The sequence below is a fragment of the Chiloscyllium plagiosum genome, unplaced genomic scaffold (assembly GCF_037043375.1).
Source record: "Chiloscyllium plagiosum isolate Xiang-an unplaced genomic scaffold, Cpla_swu_hap1 HiC_scaffold_44, whole genome shotgun sequence".
Lineage (NCBI taxonomy): Eukaryota > Metazoa > Chordata > Chondrichthyes > Orectolobiformes > Hemiscylliidae > Chiloscyllium > Chiloscyllium plagiosum.
Genome location: NW_028270182.1, coordinates 19915009 through 19935122, shown reverse-complemented (window position 1 = coordinate 19935122; position 20114 = coordinate 19915009). Strand labels below are relative to the sequence as shown.

The 20114-nt window shown below is 49.5% G+C and overlaps 2 protein-coding genes across 2 annotated transcripts in view; one reads left to right on the top strand and one right to left on the bottom strand.

Annotated features, from left to right (window-relative positions):
* Window positions 1–5790, bottom strand: part of LOC148137357 (uncharacterized) — a 65807-nt gene extending 60017 nt beyond the window's left edge. The window contains exon 1 of the mRNA XM_087982905.1: window positions 5635–5790. Within this exon, the coding sequence (XP_087839031.1) occupies window positions 5635–5659 (25 nt within the window). The 5' untranslated portion in view covers window positions 5660–5790. The remainder of the gene's footprint in view (window positions 1–5634) is intronic.
* LOC122547493 (insulin receptor substrate 1-like) overlaps window positions 1–18859 on the top strand; it is a 170769-nt gene extending 151910 nt beyond the window's left edge. Inside the window, exon 5 of the mRNA XM_087982680.1 lies at window positions 18723–18859. Coding sequence (XP_087838806.1) covers window positions 18723–18730 — 8 coding nt within the window. The 3' untranslated portion in view covers window positions 18731–18859. The remainder of the gene's footprint in view (window positions 1–18722) is intronic.
* The last annotated feature ends 1255 nt before the right edge of the window (window positions 18860–20114 follow it).

The following is a 20114-nucleotide window of genomic DNA, read 5'->3' as shown; positions in this document are numbered from 1 at the left end:
CATACACACACACTCACACTCTCACACCCCCTCACACACACACACCCACCCATACACACACACTCACACCCCCCCTCACACACATACACACCCTCACACACATACACACCCTCACACACATACACACACACTCACACTCCCTCACACACACACACCCTCACACACATCCATCCATCCATACACACCACACACACGCATACACACAACCTCACACACACATTCCCTCACACACACACATACACACCCTCACACACACATACACACCCTCACACACATACACACACCCTCACACTCCCTCACACACACACACCCTCACACACATCCATCCATCCATACACACCACACACACGCATACACACAACCTCACACACACACATTCCCTCACACACACACATACACACCCTCACACACACATACACACCCTCACACACACTCTCTCACACACTCTCTCACACACTCACACACACACACACACACACACACCCTTCACACACACCCTTCACACACACCCTTCACACACACCCCTTCACACACTCACACACACCCACACACACATTCACACATGCACTCACGCACGCGCGCACACACACCTCTTCACTCACACACACCCCTTCACACACACACCCCTACACACACACACACACACTCACACACACCCCTTCACACACACACACCCACACACACCCCTTCACACACACTCGCACACACACACACACACACTCACACACACCCTTTCACACATACTCACACACACACACCCCTTCACACACACTCACACACCTCTTCACACACCCCTTCACACACACTCACACACACACTCATCCTTTCACACACACTCACACACCCCTTCACACACAGTCACACACCCCTACACACACCCCTTCACACACACCCCTACACACACCCCTTCACACACACTCACACACACCTGCACACACACTCACACACACACCTTCACACACACACACACACCCTCACACTCACACTCACACAACCCCTTCACACACACACCTTCACACACACACACCTTCACACACACACCTTCACACACACTCACACACACACCTTCACACACACACCTTCACACACACACACCCTCACACACACACACACCCTCACACGCACACACACCCCCTCACACTCACACACACACCTCCCTCACACACACACACCCTCACACACACACACCCCTCACATATACCCCCTCACACACACACACACACCCTCACACACACACACCCTCACACACGCACACCCCCTCACACTCACACACCCCCTCACACACACACCCTCACACACACACACACACCCTCACACTCACACACACACACACACCCACACACACACACACACACACCCTCACACTCACACTCACACAACCCCCTCACACACACACAACTCCCTCACACACACATCCCCCTCACAAACACACATCCCCTCACACACACCCCCTCATACACACATACCCCTCACAAACACACACACACCCCTCACACACACACACAGCCCACACACATACACACCCTCACCCACACACACCCCCTCTCATAAACACACACCCCTTCACACACACCCCTTCACACACACACCTTCACACACACTCACACACACACCTTCACACACACACACACACACACACACACACACCCTCACACGCACACACACACCCTCACACTCACACACACACCCCCTCACACTCTCACTCACACACACCTCCCTCACACACACACACCCTCACACACACACACCCGTCACATACACCCCCTCACACACACACACCCGCACACACACACACACCCCCTCACACTCACACACCCCCTCACACACACATCGCCTCACACTCACACACCCCCTCACCCTCACACACCCTCACACACACACCCTCACACTCACACACACACCCTCACACTCACACTCATACAACCCCCTCACACACACACAACCCCCTCACACACACACCCCCTCACAAACACACACCCCCTCACACACACACCCTCATACACACACACACCCCTCACAAACACACACACACACCCCTCACACACACACACACCCCACACACACACACACCCTCACCCACACACACACCCTCTCATACACACACACCCCTCTCACACACACACACCCCTCTCACACACACACACACCCTCACACACACACACATACCCTGACACACACACACCCTCACACACACACCCTCACACACACACCCCTCACACACACACCCTCACACACACACCCCTCACACACACACCCCTCACACACGCACCCCCCCCACACACACACCCCTCAGACACTCACCCTCACACTCACACACACGCACCCCTCACACACACGCACCCCTCACTCTCACAAACCCCCTCACACACCCTCCCCCTCACACACCCACACACCCTCACACACACACACTCTCACAGACACACACACACACACCCCACACACAACCCCCACACACACACCCCCACACACACACCCCTCACACACACACCCCTCACACACACACCCCCTCACACACACACACACCCTCTCACCCACACACACACACACACCCTCACACACACCCTCTCACCCACTCACACACACCCTCTCACCCCCTCACACACACCCTCTCACACCCCTCACACACACACCCTCACACCCATACATACACACCCATACACACCACACACACATCCATATATACAGACACACATACACATACACATCCATACACACCACACACACATTCTCACACACACATCCATACACACCACACACACACTATGGGGTAATTTAGCATGGCCAACCCACCCTAACCTACACATCCCTGAACACTATGGGGTAATTTAGCACGGCCAATCCACCCTGACCTACACATCCCTGAACACTATGGGGTAATTTCCCATGGCCAAGTCACCCTAACCTACACATCCCTGAACACTATGGGGTAATTTAGCATGGCCAATCCACCCTAACCTACACATCCCTGAACACTATGGGACAATTTAGCGTGGCCAATCCACCCTAACCTACACATCCCTGAACACCATGGGTTTTTTAGCATGGCAATCCACCCTAACCTACACATCCCTGAACACTATGGGCAATTTAGCATGGCCAATCCACCCTAACCTACACATCCCTGAACACTATGGGGTAATTTAGCACGGCCAATCCACCCTAACCTATACATCCCTGAACACTATGGGGTAATTTAGCATGGCCAATCCACCCTAACCTACACATCCCTGAACACTATGGGGTAATTTAGCATGGCCAATCCACCCTAACCTACACATCCCTGAACACTATGGGTTTTTTAGCATGGTCAATCCACCCTAACCTACACATCCTTGGACTGTGGCAGGAAATCCATGCAGACACGGGGAGAATGTGCAAACTCCAGACCACAGTTGTCCAAGGCTGGAACCATACCCAGGTTCATGCTGCTCTGAGGTAGCTAACATAATACAGAGAGTGATAGAGGGTGTCATATAGAGAGAGTCATAAAGCAAGAGTTGAAGAAAGAGAGAGAGTATATCATCAAGGGGGAGTGAGAGTCATAGAGAGAGGAAGAGTCATAATGAGTGATCGAGTCCTAATGTGAGAGAGTCATAGAGAGGGAGGGAGGGAGAGTCATGGAAAGTGGAGAGTCTCAAAAAGGGAGTGATAGTGAGAGAGTTATTGAGATAGGGGAGTCATAGAGATAGGGGAGTCAAAGAAAGTGAGAGTTATAGAGATAGGTGACTCAGTGGTTAGCACTGCTCCCTCACAGCGCCAGGGACCCAGGTTTGATTCCAGCCTCGGATAACTGTCTGTGTGGAGTTTGCACATTCTCCCTGTGTCTGTGTGGGTTTCCTCCGGGTGCTCCGGTTTCCTCCCACAGTCCAAAGATGGACAGGTCCGGGTGAATTGGTCATGCTAAATTGCTCCACAGTATTAGGTGCATTAAGTCAGAGGGAAATGGGTCTGGGTGGATTACTCTTGGGAGGGTCGGTGTGGACTCGTTGGGCCGAAGGGCCTGTTTCCAGACTGTAGGGGATCTAATTTAATCCAATCATCATAATGTTAGAGAGATGAGTCAGTGTCATAAACAGACAGAGATTCAGAGAGAGAGGCAGTATGAAAGTGTCACAGAAAGAGAGGGAGAGACGGTAAGAGAGAAAGGGAGATGGGGATGGAAAAGCCATAGAGAGAAAGAGTCAGAGAGAACAAGAGAGGGAGAGAGAGTGTTAGAGACATTCAGAGAGAGAGAGAGAGAGAAGGTCATAGAGGGCGTTGGAGAAAGACTGTCAGAGAGAACAAGAGGCAAAGAGAGGATAGAATAGTCATGGAGTTAGGGAGAGAGAGTCATAGAGACAGAGGAGGCCAGTCAGAGAGAGGGTGAGAGGAAAACAGTCGTAGAAAGAGAGTGAGTTATGGAAAGATAGATAGAAGGAGAGAAGAGAGAGAGTCATCCAGTGCTGAAGAAATCCTTTGGCCCATTGAGTCTGTGCTGGCCATTCTCCAGTAATCCCACTTCCCATAGCACTTAGCCCATAGCTTGGAATGTTATCAGATAGCGGCCTCACCATGTTATCACCAACCTCATAATCCAGAAACGGAGGCAATATTCTGGGGACCTGGATTTGAATCCAGTCATGGTGGAATTTAAATCCAGTTAAAAATCTGGAATTAGGAATCTAATGATGACCATGAAACCATTGTCAGGGAAAACCCACCTGGCTCACTCATGTCCTTAGGGGAGGAAACTGCCATCCTTACTTGGTCTGGCCTATATATGACTCCAGACCCACTGCAGGAGAAAGTGGGGGCTGCAGATCAGAGTTGAGAGTGTGTTGCTGGAAAAGCACAGCAGGTCAGGCAGCACCCGAGGAGCAGGAGAGTCGATGTTTCAGGCATATGATTGACTCTTAACTGCCCTCGGGGCAATTAAGGATGGGCTGGCTGGGCCAGTGGCGCCCATATCCCATGACTGAATTTAAGAAAAAGTACTTGTGCGTATACTTTCAAAGGTTAAAAAGGGCGTGAACAGGTGAGAGAGGAGGCATGGGTTGAAAGAGGTGAAGAGTGTTGGTACATTAAATGGGTTTAAACACATGAGGGACAAAGGCATAGGAGTGTATACTGAGAGGGGGAGATGGTGAGAGGGTGGGAGGAGGCTGGTGTGGAGCCACCAGCATGGAGCAGGACAACGGAACAGCCTTTAATGTGCCGGAAGGTCACCCGGCAAGTCAAGGAGGGTGATATTTGGAGACGTGGCCTGGATGTCAGTGAAGAGTGGCTGCCGAGGCTTCTGAGGAGATGACCTTTCCAAGGGGGGGGGGGGATATCCCCGTGGCCTCGGATCCGGTGGAGAGGAGAGTAAACGATGGCAGTGAATTTGGTAGCTGGGGGCTGTGTGTGCAAAGCAGCCTCCGATGATTGGATTTCATCCTGGAGGGTCCGTGGGATGTCTGCCCACCCCTATCGGCACAAACCTGCCCTTTGACCCTTCACTGTGCCCATCTCCAGTCAAGAAAGAAAAGAAACAGCGAGCCCTGGTTGTTTGGATGGACAATTCCTAATTGCCTTGACCAGCTCAATTCCAATCCAGGCCACCCAAGGCGAACAGAGCATCCTTAACACTTCTTCGTTTCTCCTGTCTTTGCTCACCTGAGACACCCTCCTCAACCCCCATCCGGATTTGGCAACGGTTTTTTTTTAAAATCCCTGGGAGTTTCGTTGGACCACTCCTGGATGCTTGGTCACCCCCATCCCCGTCTCCACCACCATCCAGTCCCAGGCAAAGTTTCCGAGAGCTGGTGGAGGATCAGAGGAGCTCAGGTGGATCACGCCTCGAGTAGGCCCGAGCTGCTTCACAGGCCCAAGTAAGGAATCCTGAGTATGCCTGTTAACTCGAGACAGAAATTATGACTCAGGCTGCAAACATCCCATAATTCAGGGCCTCCTGTCAGATAGTGTTTCATTCATGTGGCAAGTGTGTGGCTGTCCGTTTAAACTGCAACCCCCACTTTCGATGAATCAGGTACGGATTTAGCTTTGGCGGGGTGGGATATACTTGATGGATTTATATATAAACTTCTATCACTTACAGCGCAAAGTCTATTTTTAACGTCAGCCACGCTTGAAATCAGGACGGTTCAAGTCTCACTTGGAAGACCTGAGAGCAAAATGCATTCCCAATGTCAGGTTCAGAGCCACCTGTGTTTCAGATGCGGCATTCAGTGAGGCCCCCCCCCCCGGCTATTCACTATGGTTGGGTCAGTACCATCAGACAGTTCCTAATAAATCCTATTGGGAGTACAGGAGAAAAGACTTCACCCAGAGAGTGGGGGGAATGTGGGACAGGATCCCACAGGGAGTGGGGGGAATGCAGGACTGGATCCCACAGAGAGTGAGTGGAATGTGGAACTCGATCCCACAGGGAGCGGGGGGAATGTGGGACTGGATCACACAGGGAGTTTGGGGAATGTGGGACAGGATCCCATAGGGAGCGGGGGGAATGTGGGACAGGATCCCACAGGGAGTGGGGGGAATGTGGAGCCCGATCCCACAGGGAGTGGGGGAATGTGGAACCCGATCCCACAGGGAGTGGGGGGAATGCGGGACTGGATCACACAGGGAGTGGGGGGAATGTGGGACTGGATCCCACAGGGAGTTTGGGGAATGTGGGACAGGATCCCACAGGGAGCGGGGGGAATGTGGACAGGATCCCATAGGGAGCGGGGGGAATGTGGGACAGGATCCCACAGGGAGTTTGGGGAATGTGGGACTGGATCCCACAGGGAGCGGGGGGAATGTGGGACAGGATCCCACAGGGAGTGGGGGGAATGCGGGACAGGATCCCACAGAGACTGGGGGAATGCGGGACTGGATCCCACAGGGAGTGGGGGGAATGTGGGACTGGATCCCACAGGGAGTGGGGGGAATGCGGGACTGGATCCCACAGGGAGTGGGGGGAATGTGGGACAGGATCCCATAGGGAGCGGGGGGAATGTGGGACAGGATCCCACAGGGAGCGGGGGGAATGCGGGACAGGATCCCACAGGGAGTGGGGGGAATGCGGGACTGGATCCCACAGGGAGTGGGGGGAATGCGGGACTGGATCCCACAGGGAGTGGGGGGAATGCGGGACTGGATCCCACAGGGAGTGGGGGGAATGCGGGACTGGATCCCACAGGGAGTGGGGGGAATGTGGGACAGGATCCCACAGGGAGCGGGGGGAATGTGGGACAGGATCCCACAGGGAGTGGGGGGAATGTGGGACAGGATCCCACAGGGAGTTTGGGGAATGTGGGACTGGATCCCACAGGGAGTTTGGGGAATGTGGGACTGGATCCCATAGGGAGCGGGGGGAATATGGGACAGGATCCCACAGGGAGCGGGGGGAATGTGGACAGGATCCCACAGGGAGCAGGGGAATGTGGGACAGGATCCCACAGGGAGGGAAGGGAATGCGGGACAGGATCCCACAGGGAGCGGGGGGAATGTGGGACAGGATCCCACAGGGAGCGGGGGGAATGCTAATAGGGGGAGGAGGATTGTTTGGAGCAAACAGTGATCAGTTTGTGAGTCAACTTGCAAGAAACATAAAAGCAGACTGCAAGAGCTTCTGTAAGTATATTAAAATAAAATAAGCTTGTGCAGACAAATGTAAGGCTGAAACAACAGAATTCACAATCGAGAATTAGGAATTGGTAGAATAATTAAACAACGGGCAGCACAGTGACTCAGTGGTTACGTTGCTGCCTCACAGCACTAGGGATCCAGGTACGATTCCCGTCTCGGGCAACTGTCCATGTGGAGTTTGCACATTCTCCCCGTGTCTGCGTGGGTTTCCTCCGGATGCTGCGGTTTCCTCCCACAGTCCAAAGATGTGCAGGTTAGGGTGAATTGGTCATGGTAAATTGCCCGCAGTGTTAGGTGCATTAGTCAGGGGCAAATGTAGGGGAATGGGTCTTGGTGGGTTGCTCTTCGGAGAGTCATTGTGGACTTGTTGGGCTGAAGGGCCTGTTTCCACACTGTAGGGAATCTAATCTAACAGTACCGAGCAGATTGGCTGAATGGTCTATTATTGTCCTGTACTTTCTGTGTTGCTGGGGTGTTAGAAAAGAAAGACTTGCATGTATATAGCTCTTTTCTTGACTTCAGGTGGTCTCAAATTACAACACTTCAGCATGGTTGTAATGAGCAGGAGTGTACTACCCTTAGCTAGGTACTTATCCAATGAGATTACAGCAGAAGCTCATTACATGTTAATGCACATTGATGTATATGTGTGAATGTATATCTGTGTGATGACCTGTGTATGTATATGTGTTTGTGAACTTGTGGGTGAGAATACATGCGCGTGTCTGAGTATGTGTGTATGTGTGTGTGTGTGTATGTATGTCTGTTATATAGGCATGGACATTATTGTGTGCATGTATATGTGTGCATGAAGATTATTGTGTGCATGTATATGTGTGCACTGCATACGTATGCACTTGTGAGTCTTTGAGTATGTATGTATGTGTGAGTTTGTGTGTGTATGAGAGTTTGTATGTGACTGTGTATGAGTGAGTGTGCATGAGAGAGTTTGTGTGTCTCTGCGTATGAGTGTGTGTGTATGAGAGAGTTTGTGTGTCTCTGTGTATGAGTGTGTATGAGAGAGTTTGTGTGTCTCTGTGTATGAGTGAGTGTGTATGAGAGAGTTTGTGTGTCTCTGTGTATGAGTGAGTGTGTATGAGAGAGTTTGTGTGTCTCTGTGTATGAGTGTGTATGAGAGAGTTTGTGTGTCTCTGTGTATGAGTGAGTGTGTATGAGAGAGTTTGTGTGTCTCTGTGTATGAGTGTGCATGAGAGAGATTGTGTGTCTCTGCGTATGAGTGTGTGTGTATGAGAGAGTTTGTGTGTCTCTGTGTATGAGAGAGTTTGTGTGTCTCTGTGTATGAGTGAGTGTGTATGAGAGAGTTTGTGTGTCTCTGTGTATGAGTGTGTATGAGAGAGTTTGTGTGTCTCTGTGTATGAGTGAGTGTGTATGAGAGAGTTTGTGTGTCTCTGTGTATGAGTGAGTGAGTATGAGAGAGTTTGTGTGTCTCTGTGTATGAGTGTGTGTGTATGAGAGAGTTTGTTTGTCTCTGTGTATGAGTGTGTGTGTATGAGAGAGTTTGTGTGTCTCTGTGTATGAGTGAGTGTGTATGAGAGAGTTTGTGTGTCTCTGTGTATGAGTGAGTGTGTATGAGAGAGTTTGTGTGTCTCTGCGTATGAGTGAGTGTGTATGAGAGAGTTTGTGTGTCTCTGTGTATGAGTGTGTATGAGAGAGTTTGTGTGTCTCTGTGTATGAGTGAGTGTGCATGAGAGAGTTTGTGTGTCTCTGTGTATGAGTGAGTGTGCATGAGAGAGTTTGTGTGTCTCTGCATATGAGTGTGTATGAGAGAGTTTGTGTGTTTCTGTGTATGAGTGAGTGTGCATGAGAGAGTTTGTGTGTCTCTGCATATGAGTGTGCATGAGAGAGTTTGTGTGTCTCTGCGTATGAGTGTGTATGAGAGAGTTTGTGTGTCTCTGTGTATGAGTGAGTGTGTATGAGAGAGTTTGTGTGTCTCTGCATATGAGTGTGTATGAGAGAGTTTGTGTGTCTCTGTGTATGAGTTAGTGTGCATGAGAGAGTTTGTGTGTCTCTGCATATGAGTGTGTATGAGAGAGTTTGTGTGTCTCTGTGTATGAGTGTGTATGAGAGAGTTTGTGTGTCTCTGTGTATGAGTGAGTGTGTATGAGAGAGTTTGTGTGTCTCTGCATATGAGTGTGTATGAGAGAGTTTGTGTGTCTCTGTATGAGTGAGTGTGCATGAGAGAGTTTGTGTGTCTCTGCATATGAGTGTGTATGAGAGAGTTTGTGTGTCTCTGTGTATGAGAGAGTTTGTGTGTGTATGAGAGAGTTTGTGTGTCTCTGCGTATGAGTGTGTATGAGAGAGTTTGTGTGTCTCTGCGTATGAGTGTGTATGAGAGAGTTTGTGTGTCTCTGCGTATGAGTGAGTGTGTATGAGAGAGTTTGTGTGTCTCTGCGTATGAGTGAGTGTGTATGAGAGAGTTTGTGTGTCTTTGCGTATGAGTAAGTGTGTATGAGAGAGTTTGTGTGCCTGTGTATGAGTGAATGTGTATGAGAGAGTTTGTGTGTCTCTGTGTATGAGTGAGTGTGTATGAGAGAGTTTGTGTGTCTCTGCGTATGAGTGAGTGTGTATGAGAGAGTTTGTGTGTCTCTGCGTATGAGTGAGTGTGAATGAGAGAGTTTGTGTGTCTCTGTGTATGAGAGAGTGTGTATGAGAGAGTTTGTGTGTCTCTGCGTATGAGTGAGTGTGTATGAGAGAGTTTGTGTGTCTCTGCGTATGAGTGAGTGTGAATGAGAGAGTTTGTGTGTCTCTGTGTATGAGAGAGTTTGTGTGTCTCTGCGTATGAGTGAGTGTGTATGAGAGAGTTTGTGTGTGACTCTGCATGTGTGTGTGAGTTTGTGTGTGACTCTGTGTGAGTGAATGTGTATGAGAGAGTTTGTGTGTCTCTGTGTATGAGTGAGTGTGTATGAGAGAGTTTGTGTGTCTCTGCGTATGAGTGAGTGTGTATGAGAGAGTTTGTGTGTCTCTGCGTATGAGTGAGTGTGTATGAGAGAGTTTGTGTGTCTTTGCGTATGAGTAAGTGTGTATGAGAGAGTTTGTGTGCCTGTGTATGAGTGAATGTGTATGAGAGAGTTTGTGTGTCTCTGTGTATGAGTGAGTGTGTATGAGAGAGTTTGTGTGTCTCTGCGTATGAGTGAGTGTGTATGAGAGAGTTTGTGTGTCTCTGCGTATGAGTGAGTGTGTATGAGAGAGTTTGTGTGTGACTCTGCATGTGTGTGTGAGTTTGTGTGTGACTCTGTGTGAGTGAGTGTATGTGTATGAGAGTTTCTGTGTATGTGTATGAGAGAGTATGTTTGACTCTGCGTGAGTGAGTTTGTTTGTGCATGAGTGAGTTTGTGTGTGACTCCATGAGTGACTGTATGCGTATGTGTGTGTTAGTGTGTGTGTGACTCTGAGAGATTGTGTGTGACTCTGTGTGAGTGTGTGTGTGACTCTGTGTGTGTGTGTGTGACTCTGTGTGAGTGTGTGTATATGAGAGTTTGTGTGTGACTGTGTGAGTGTGTGAGACTGTGTGAGTGAGTGTGTGTGACTCTGTGTGTGTGTGACTCTGTGTGAGAGTGTGTGTATATGAGAGAGTTTGTGTGTGACTGTGAGTGTGGGTGTGTGACTGTTTAGTTTGTGTGTGTGACTATGCGTGAGTGTGTGTGTGACTCTGTGAGTGTGTGTGTGAGACTGTGTGTGTGTGACTCTGTGTGAGAGTGTGTGAGACTCTGTGTGTGTGTGTGTGTATGAGAGAGTTTGTGTGTGACTGTGTGTGTGTATGTGTTTGTGTGTGACTCTGTGTGTGTGTGAGAGACTGTGTGAGTGCGTGTGTGTGACTCTGTGTGAGAGTGTTTGTATATGAGGGAGTTTGTGTGTGACTGTGAGTGTGTGTGTGACTCTGTGTGTGTGTGTGTGTGACTCTGTGTGAGAGTGTGTGTATATGAGAGAGTTTGTGTGTGACTGTGTGAGTGTGTGTGTAACTCTGTGTGAGTGTGACTCTGTGTGAGTGAGTGTGTGTAACTCTGTGTGAGAGTGTATGTGACTGTGTGAGTGTGTGTGTGACTGTGTGAGTGTGTGTGTGAGTGAGTTTGTGTATATGAGAGAGTTTGTGTGTGTGTGTGACTGTGAGTGTGTGTGTGTGTGTGACTCTGTGTGAGTGACTCTGTGTGAGAGTGTGTGTATATGAGAGAGTTTGTGTGTGACTGTGTGTGTGTGTGTGTGACTCTGTGTGTGTGTGACTCTGTGTGTGTGTGACTCTGAGTGTGTGTGACTGTGTGAGTGAGTGTGTGTGACTCTGTGTGAGTGTGTGTGAGTGTGTGTGTGACTGTGTGTGTGTATATATGAGAGTTTGTGTGTGACTGTGTGTGTGTGGCTCTGAGAGTGTATGTGTGTGACTCTGTGTGTGTGTGACTGTGTGTGTGTGTGACTGTGTGAGAGTGTGTGTATATGAGAGAGTGTGTGTGTGACTGTGTGAGTGAGTGTGTGTGACTCTGTGTGAGTGTGTGTGTATGAGAGAGTTTGTGTGTGAGTTTGTGTGTGACTGTGTGTGTGTGTGACTGTGAGTGAGTGTGTGTGTGACTCTGTGAGTGAGTGTGTGTGTGACTCTGTGAGTGTGTGTGTGAGAGAGATTCTGTATGTGTGTGACTGTGTGTGTGTGACTCTGAGTGTGTGTGTGACTCTGAGAGTGTGTGTGCATATGAGAGAGTTTGTGTGTGAGTGTGTGTGTGACTGTGAGTGAGTGTGTGTGATTCTGTGTGTGTGTGTGTGTATGAGAGAGTGTGTGACTGTGTGTATGTGACTGTGTGAGTGTGTGTGTATGACTCTGAGTGTGTGTGTGTGAGAGAGAGAGAAAGTGTGTGTGACTGTGTGAGTGTGTGTGTGAGACTGTGTGTATGACTGTGTGAGTGTGTGTGTATGACTCTGAGTGTGTGAGAGAGAGTAAGTGTGTGTGCATTTCCCTGAAAAGAACATTTGCTCGAATCATGTTAAAATATTTTCTTTACAAAGCAGCTGCAGTCCGGGGCGTCAGTGTAGACGGAATGCGGTTACATTGGGATAATATTTCATAATTCCTCCTGGAATTTTGTTTTGGATTGCAGGTTGGGGCTGGAGATGCGAAGGGGAGGGGATGGGGGGCACGGGGTAAGGGGTTGTGGTTTATCAGCTGCTGGGAAGACATGGTCAATGCACTGGACAGTGGCCCAATTAAACTGGGGAAGCTGACAGAACATGGTGTACCAGATTTTAATTAATAAATGCTGCTCACAAGCCTGTGCCAGAGAACTGAGGGCTGAGGCAGCATACAGAGCTGAAAAATTAAATCAATACAACAAGAGCATTTTACATCTCAGTGACGTGTTACTGCGGAGAAGCTGTCAAAACACGAGAGGAACTGTCATCCATTTGGTCCTTCCGTGTTTGTACAACTATACTCAAAAACCTCCTCTTCAGATCACTCCAAGGCCTCATCCCGTCCCTATTTCAGTATTCACCTCCAGCCCCTACCCCTCTCCCTATCACTGTAACCTCCTCCAGGCCCTACAGCCCCTCCCTATCTGTAATGCCCTCCAGCCCCTACATCCCTCCCTATCTCTGTAACCCCCTCCAGCCCAAACACACCTCCCTAACTCTGTAAACCCCTCCAGTCCCTACACCCCCTCCCTATCTGTAACCCCCTCCAGCCCCTAAACCCCTCCCTATCACTGTAACCTCCTCCAGCCCCTACACCCCTCCCTATCCCTGTAACCCCCCTCCTGCCTCTACACCCCTCCCTATATCTGTAACCCCCTCCAGCCCGCTACACCCCACCCTATCTCTGTAACCTCCTACACCCCTCACTATCTCTGTAACCCCCTACAGCTGCCTATACCCCTCCCTATCTCTGTAAACTCCTCCAGCCCCCTACACCTCTCCCTATCTCTGTAAACCCCTCCAGCCCCTACCCCTCTCCCTATCACTGTATCCTCCTACAGCCCCTACAGCCCCTCCCTATCTGTAATGCCCTCCAGCCCCTACACCCCATCCCTATCTCTGTAACCTCCTCCAGCCCCTACACCCCTCACTATCTCTGTAACCCCTTCCAGCCCCTACACCCCTCCCTATCACTGTATCCTCCTCCAGCCCCTACAGCCCCTCCCTATCTGTAATGCCCTCCAGCCCCTACACCCCCTCCCTATCTCTGTAACCTCCTCTAGCCCGTACACCCCCTCCCTATCTCTGTAACCTTCTCCAGCCCCTACACCCCTCACTATCTCTGTAACCCCTTCCAGCCCCTACACCCCTCCCTATCTCTGTAACCTCCTCCAGCCCCTACACCCCTCCCATCTCTGTAACCTCCTCCAGCCCCTACACCCCCTCCCTATCTGTGTAACCCCTTCCAGCCGCTACACCCCGTCCCTATCTCTGTAACCCCCTCCAGCCCCTACACCCGTCCCTATCTCTGTAACCGCCTCCAGCTCCTACACCCCCTCCCTATCTCTGTAACCTTTTCCAGCCCCTACACCCCCTCCCTATCTCTGTAACCTCCTCCAGCCCCTACACCCCCTCCCTATCTCTGTAACCCCCTCCAGCCCCTACACCCCTCCCTACCTCTGTAACGTTCTCCAGCTCCTACACCCCCTCCCTATCTCTGTAACCTTTTCCAGCCCCTACACCCCCTCCCTATCTCTGTAACCTCCTCCAGCCCCTACACCCCTTCCCTATCTCTGTAACCTCCTCCAGCCCCTACACCCATCCCTATTTCTGTAACCTCCTCCAGCCCCTACACCCATCCCTATCTCTGTAACCTTCTCCAGCCCCTACTCCCCTCCCTATCTCTGTAACCTCCTCCAGCCCCCACATCCACTCCCTATCTCTGTAACCTTCTCCAGCCCCTACTCCCCTCCCTATCTCTGTAAACCCCTCCAGCCCCTACACCCCCTCCCTCTCTCTGTAACCCCCTCCAGCCCCTACACCCCCTCCCTATCTCTGTAACCTCCTCCAGCCCCTACACCCCCTCCCTATCTCTGTAACCCCCTCCAGCCCCTACACCCCCCCTCCCTATCTCTGTAACCCCCTCCAGCCCCTACACCCCCCCTTCCTATCTCTGTAACCTCCTCCAATTTCAGCAGCCTGAGCATTCCCATTGCTCACGACCCCCCCCCCCCGCCCCCACATTCTGTACTCCTCTTTGAAGACCCTTCTCAGAAACTATTTCTTCCCTCCCCTGGGATAGCCCTCCGAGGCGATAGTGAGGACTGCAGATGCTGGAGATCAGAGTCTAGATTAGAGTGACGCTGGAAAAGCGCAGCGGGTCAGGCAACAGCCGAGGAGCAGGAAAATCGCCGTTTCGGGCAAAACCCCTTCATCAGGGAGGGTTTCATCAGGAATGATTCCTGATGAAGGGCATTTGCTCAAAACGTTGATTTTTCCTGCTCCTTGGATGCTGCCTGACCGGCTGTGCTTTTCCAGCACCTCTCTAATCTAGGATAATCCTCCTTCCAGGGCTTGGGTCTATTTTCATCCAGTAGTGTCATGTAGTGTAGTGTGGGTTGTGGGTCAGAAAGCACTCAGGATCCTAGAGCACCGAAAAGGCCCTTCAGCCCATCGACTCTGCACCACCAGGTTCTGAGCTCACTGTCATGCCCACATCGGTGTTTTGCCAGGTGTCAGAAATTCCAATGCTCGGGTTGGTCCATTCTCACGAGGAGAGCTCTCACTGATCCAGCCCTCCCTCCATTGGTCAATCTGCAAAGGGTTCAGAGGTCTCTGTGACTGGATTGGATGATTCTTGAAAAGCCTTTTCCCCAATCAAATGGACCCCATCCCCAACGATGTTTGAATTTTTAAAAAACTTTAGCAACTTTTAACACTTAATGGTAAGGTCCTGGGGAGTGTTGCTGAACAAAGAGACCTTGGAGTGCAGGTTCATAGCTCCTTGAAAGTGGAGTCGCAGGTAGATAGGATAGTGAAGAAGGCGTTTGGTATGCTTTCCTTTATTGGTCAGGGTATTGAGTACAGGAGTTGGGAGGTCATGTTGCGGCTGTACAGGACATTGGTTAGGCCACTGTTGGAATATTGCGTGCAATTCTGGTCTCCTTCCTATCGGAAAGATGTTGTGAAACTTGAAAGGGTTCAGAAAAGGTTTACAAGGATGTTGCCAGGGTTGGAGGATCTGAGCTACAGGGAGAGGCTGAACAGGCTGGGGCTGTTTTCCCTGGAGCGTCGCAGGCTGAGGGGTGACCTTATAGAGGTTTATAAAATCATGAGAGGCATGGATAGGGTAAATAGACAAAGTCTTTTCTCTGCGGTGGGGGAGTCCAGAACTAGAGGGCGTAGGTTTAGGGCGAGAGGGGAAAGATATAAAAGGAACACCTTTTTCATGCGGAGGGTGGTACATGTATGGAATGAGCTGTCAGAGGAAGTGGTGGAGACTGGTACAATTACAACATTTAAGAGGCATTTGGATGGGTATATGAATAGGAAGGGTTTGGAGGGATATGGGCCGGGTGCTGGCAGGTGGGGCTAGATTGGGTCGGGATATCTGGTCGGCGTGGACAGGTTGGACCGAAGGGTCTGTTTCCGTGCCGTCCATCTCTATGACTTTATGACTTTATTTTTCAAGTAACAGAGCGTTGAATGAAATCAAGACCAATGCGGTTTGGTTTAGTGCAGGTTTGTGGACACGCGAGGAAGGCATGTAGGCATTCCATGAGTCTCCATGGGGCAGGGGCTGTCATTGGCCAGGCCTAGTCTTCGCTGTACTCTGCTGTGCCAGGGAAGGAGGGAATTGGGGAGTTGGGGGGGGTGGGGTGGGAATGAGGAGGAAAGAGGAGGCTTTAAAGGGGAGAAAGGAGGGAAAAGGAAGGAGTCTCCAAAGCAGAAAGAACATTTTCAAACTCTTCAACAAGCAATGCTCACCAACCTGGGAGCCAGTAAAACTTGAAGTGACTGACATGATCATTGAAGATGAATGTGGAATCTCTATCTTAAGGCTGCCTATGTTCAGAAGCTACAATAGATGGAAAAACCTGTCATGAATGCTGTAGGATTAGTAGGGACACTAAACATTATGATTTAGTTATAATCAAATGAATCAATGAATATACTTTGAATATATGACTATAACTGAACTAAATCAATCATGACATGTTAGTTTCCCAACTGATCCTACAATATAATTCTAATGAACGCTATATCAATTATTAAATTTTAAACTATGATTGAATTCGGATGTGCATTAAAAAGGCTGTGACTGCCCAGTTAACATGTTCCAGGTTTGTGGATATGTCGTGGAAGTGCATTAGCTGTGACCTTACCAGTCTGTGGATGGTTCGTTTAGGGAGATGGTCTTTCTTATGTAGACGTGCGTGTCAATTATTTTGAAAAGAAAGACTTTTTTTCTAACTTTGGTCTATTATCTTGTCGAGAGTGTGTTGCTGGAAAAGCACAGCCGGTCAGGCAGCATCCGAGGAGCAGGACAGTCGACGTTTTGGGCATAAACCCTTCAGCAGGAATGAGGCTTATGCCTGAAATGTCAATTCTCCTGCTCCTTGGATGCTGCCTGACCGGCTGTGCTTTTCCAGCACCACACTCTCGACTCTGATCTCCAGCATCCTTCCTCACTTTCTCCCTGTCACCTTGTGCCAATTAAATGCTGTATTATCTCGGAAATGAATTATTTGATTGTGTGTTGTTGCTTTTAAGTTTATTGGCGGATTGGTAATTATTGAGGATCCTGATAAATTCTTCTAATTCTGCTTTCGTGTGCGTCTAATTCAAAAGAAATTGTTGCAAGATGACTGCTTAAGCGAGCAAATGAGAGTGAAACAGAACCCTTGAAAATGAAAGTAGCAGCTCCTTAACATAATTGTGTTGGTGTCAGGTTATCTTCGAAGAGGGGAGCCTGTTTGCATATGAGGAACAATTAAGTTGCGTGTAATTGTCTGACAAAGCCATGGTTATAAAGTGCCGAACTATCAATTTCTTCACAAACCGTGGCATGGAGTGCAAAGAAGCCAAGACATTTTGCTGGACATATCCAACACTATTGAATCCCATTGAGACTGTGGTTCCCAGTTCTGTGTACCAGACTGTTGTGAATACCTTGTAGAGGGTTCAGAAGTGATACGCTAGACTTGCTTCCGGAATGAGGGATTACAGAAAAACTGGGACGGTTGCCCCTACAGCAAAGAAGCTGGATGGATTTTGATGGAATTTGAGAGTGTTTTCAAAGGCTGAAGGGTTGGTAATTCATTCTCTAGGTGCCCAGTGGAGCTTGACAATGAGGGAGGAGGCTGGACCTGGAGAGCAAATCGTGTTGTGGCAATGTCACTGGGTTAGTAATCTAATGGTACAGGGGTTCAAATCCCCCTTTACCAGCTGGTGGAATTGAAATTCAGTATCGAATATAAAACTGGCCATCAGCGACGGTGACCATCAAACTACCACTGACCATTGCTAAAACCCATCTGGTTCACTCATGTGACTTAAAGAAGGAAATTCCCCTCGCTGGGCTATGAGAGCCAACCATGCTGCTGTGGAGTCTAGCTTAGGCCAGTTTGAAAGATGGTAGATTTCCTTTCCTGACTGACATTACTTTTACACTCATGATCATTGAGACTAACTTCAATTCCAGATTTCACTAGCAGTATTTAAATTTCACTATTTGTGCTTCCCCCATCCCCAGTATTAGCTTGGATTATGAGTCCAGCGACATTGTCACTACAACACCACCTCCTTCCAGTAATACTGTATCAGTTTGGGATTGATGCAATGGGACATGACTTTGAAATCTGCGCTGTTAATTTGTTTTGTTATTGGCTTGTTTAAAACTAGATTGCCTTCAGAAGCGGGCAATACCTCAATCCTATCGATCTGTCAAAGAAGGGGGCAGCTGTGCCTAGCTAACTTCAGGCTGAAGCCTGAGGCCTAGGTGATGCAGATGCGCGGGCATAGTTATCACAATGCCATTATCGTAACACGCATTGTTCGGTTAATCACCCAGATACCCATTGTTGACTGGCATGACGCCATTTTACTAGGGCAGTGGTTTCTGCTGTAGTTGGCAAGCCTATTGCCATGGTAACCACAGAGTTGAGGCCCTGTCTAAATTTGTTGTTCTTCTCCTTCAGATTGTTGATATGGACCGCTCCCTTGCTTTCTGAAGCACTGAAGGAACGTTCTTCAGCCGAGCAACCATTCTCAGCTACACCCCCTCACCCCCAACCAACCAACCAAACAAACCTCATCTGACCCACGTTTACACACAAGGAACAGGTTTCAGCCATTTCAAGCTACAACCAACTCACCTCAGGAGCCGGACTTCACAATAACTTATAACTTTAATCTTGTACATTGGGATACCATGTGTCGCAGACTTAGCCACACATCCTGGGCCATGTTTTGAACTGCCTCTTGGAGGACGATGGTCGGCGGGATGTGAGGGGGGTGTGGAGGGGAGGTAGTGAGAATAAACAAGGTTGCCTTGCTTAATCTTGCTTAAGCGACGGATGAGCTGCCAGTCGGGAATTAGACTACCTTCCTTTGCTGACTCCTCCATGCCTGGTTACAGGCCGAGGTAAGAATGTGGAGACACTTGTGCAGGAAGCCATACCATTTGAAGTAGAGGTGACCCAACACCACCTGCACTGTAACAGCTGAATGTTTTGCAAACTACCCTTGCCTAGCTCAAGAATGTCGCCGCTGTAACTGTCTTTGATGCTTTTCTGTAATGTTGCCTGTTAAATCAGCTTGTTATGCCTTTTGCGTACAGGGAGGGGAGATGTCGAATCGATCAATTTGAACTTTGGAACTCATGCCCCCTGTCCCCCTCCCTACCATCTGCAACCAATCACAAGAGAATCTGTAACAGATGCAGTGTTGAAGGGGTGACAGCGCCAGTGCTTCTGTGTCCAGCTTCTCTCAGACAAAATGGCTGCTTGCCTTGGCTGGAGTAGGCCCAAAAGCCTGCCTCAGTTACCAGCTCAAACCTCACCAGCACCCAGTGACTTCACCAGCCAATGTCGAACTTGGTGTCAACACACCCTATGCACACAATCTGACCCCCCAAGGGGTGCTTGGTGCGCGTGTTAGGGTTTCACAAAGAGCAGCACAGTGCGTTTTCCCGCTGGGAAAATTTGCATTTTGCCACAACCAAAAGGACCTACAGCTAAGTGTCGTCAACGCTCACTTGGCCGTATTCCAAATGACCTCCAAACGTTGTACTCTCCTGCCGTTGGTCACCAGGCACGTTCATCCTTGTAACACCCTTAATCCCTCACTGATTGGTTAATCAGCAGAGTCTCAGCTGACCAGAGATGATTGACAGTGATCCCTTAGATCCTGATATTCCTAGTTTTTGCATAATTAATAAATGTTAGGTGGAACAATTAAATGAATCATTTATTTTCAAGCCCCTGTGATGTTTTGTGAGAGCAGGTTTGTGGAAAGAAATGATGAACTCCTGGTCCTTCAGCCTTAGTAAAAGGGCAGTGTTGTACCCAGGAGCCACTGAGTTAGTTAAC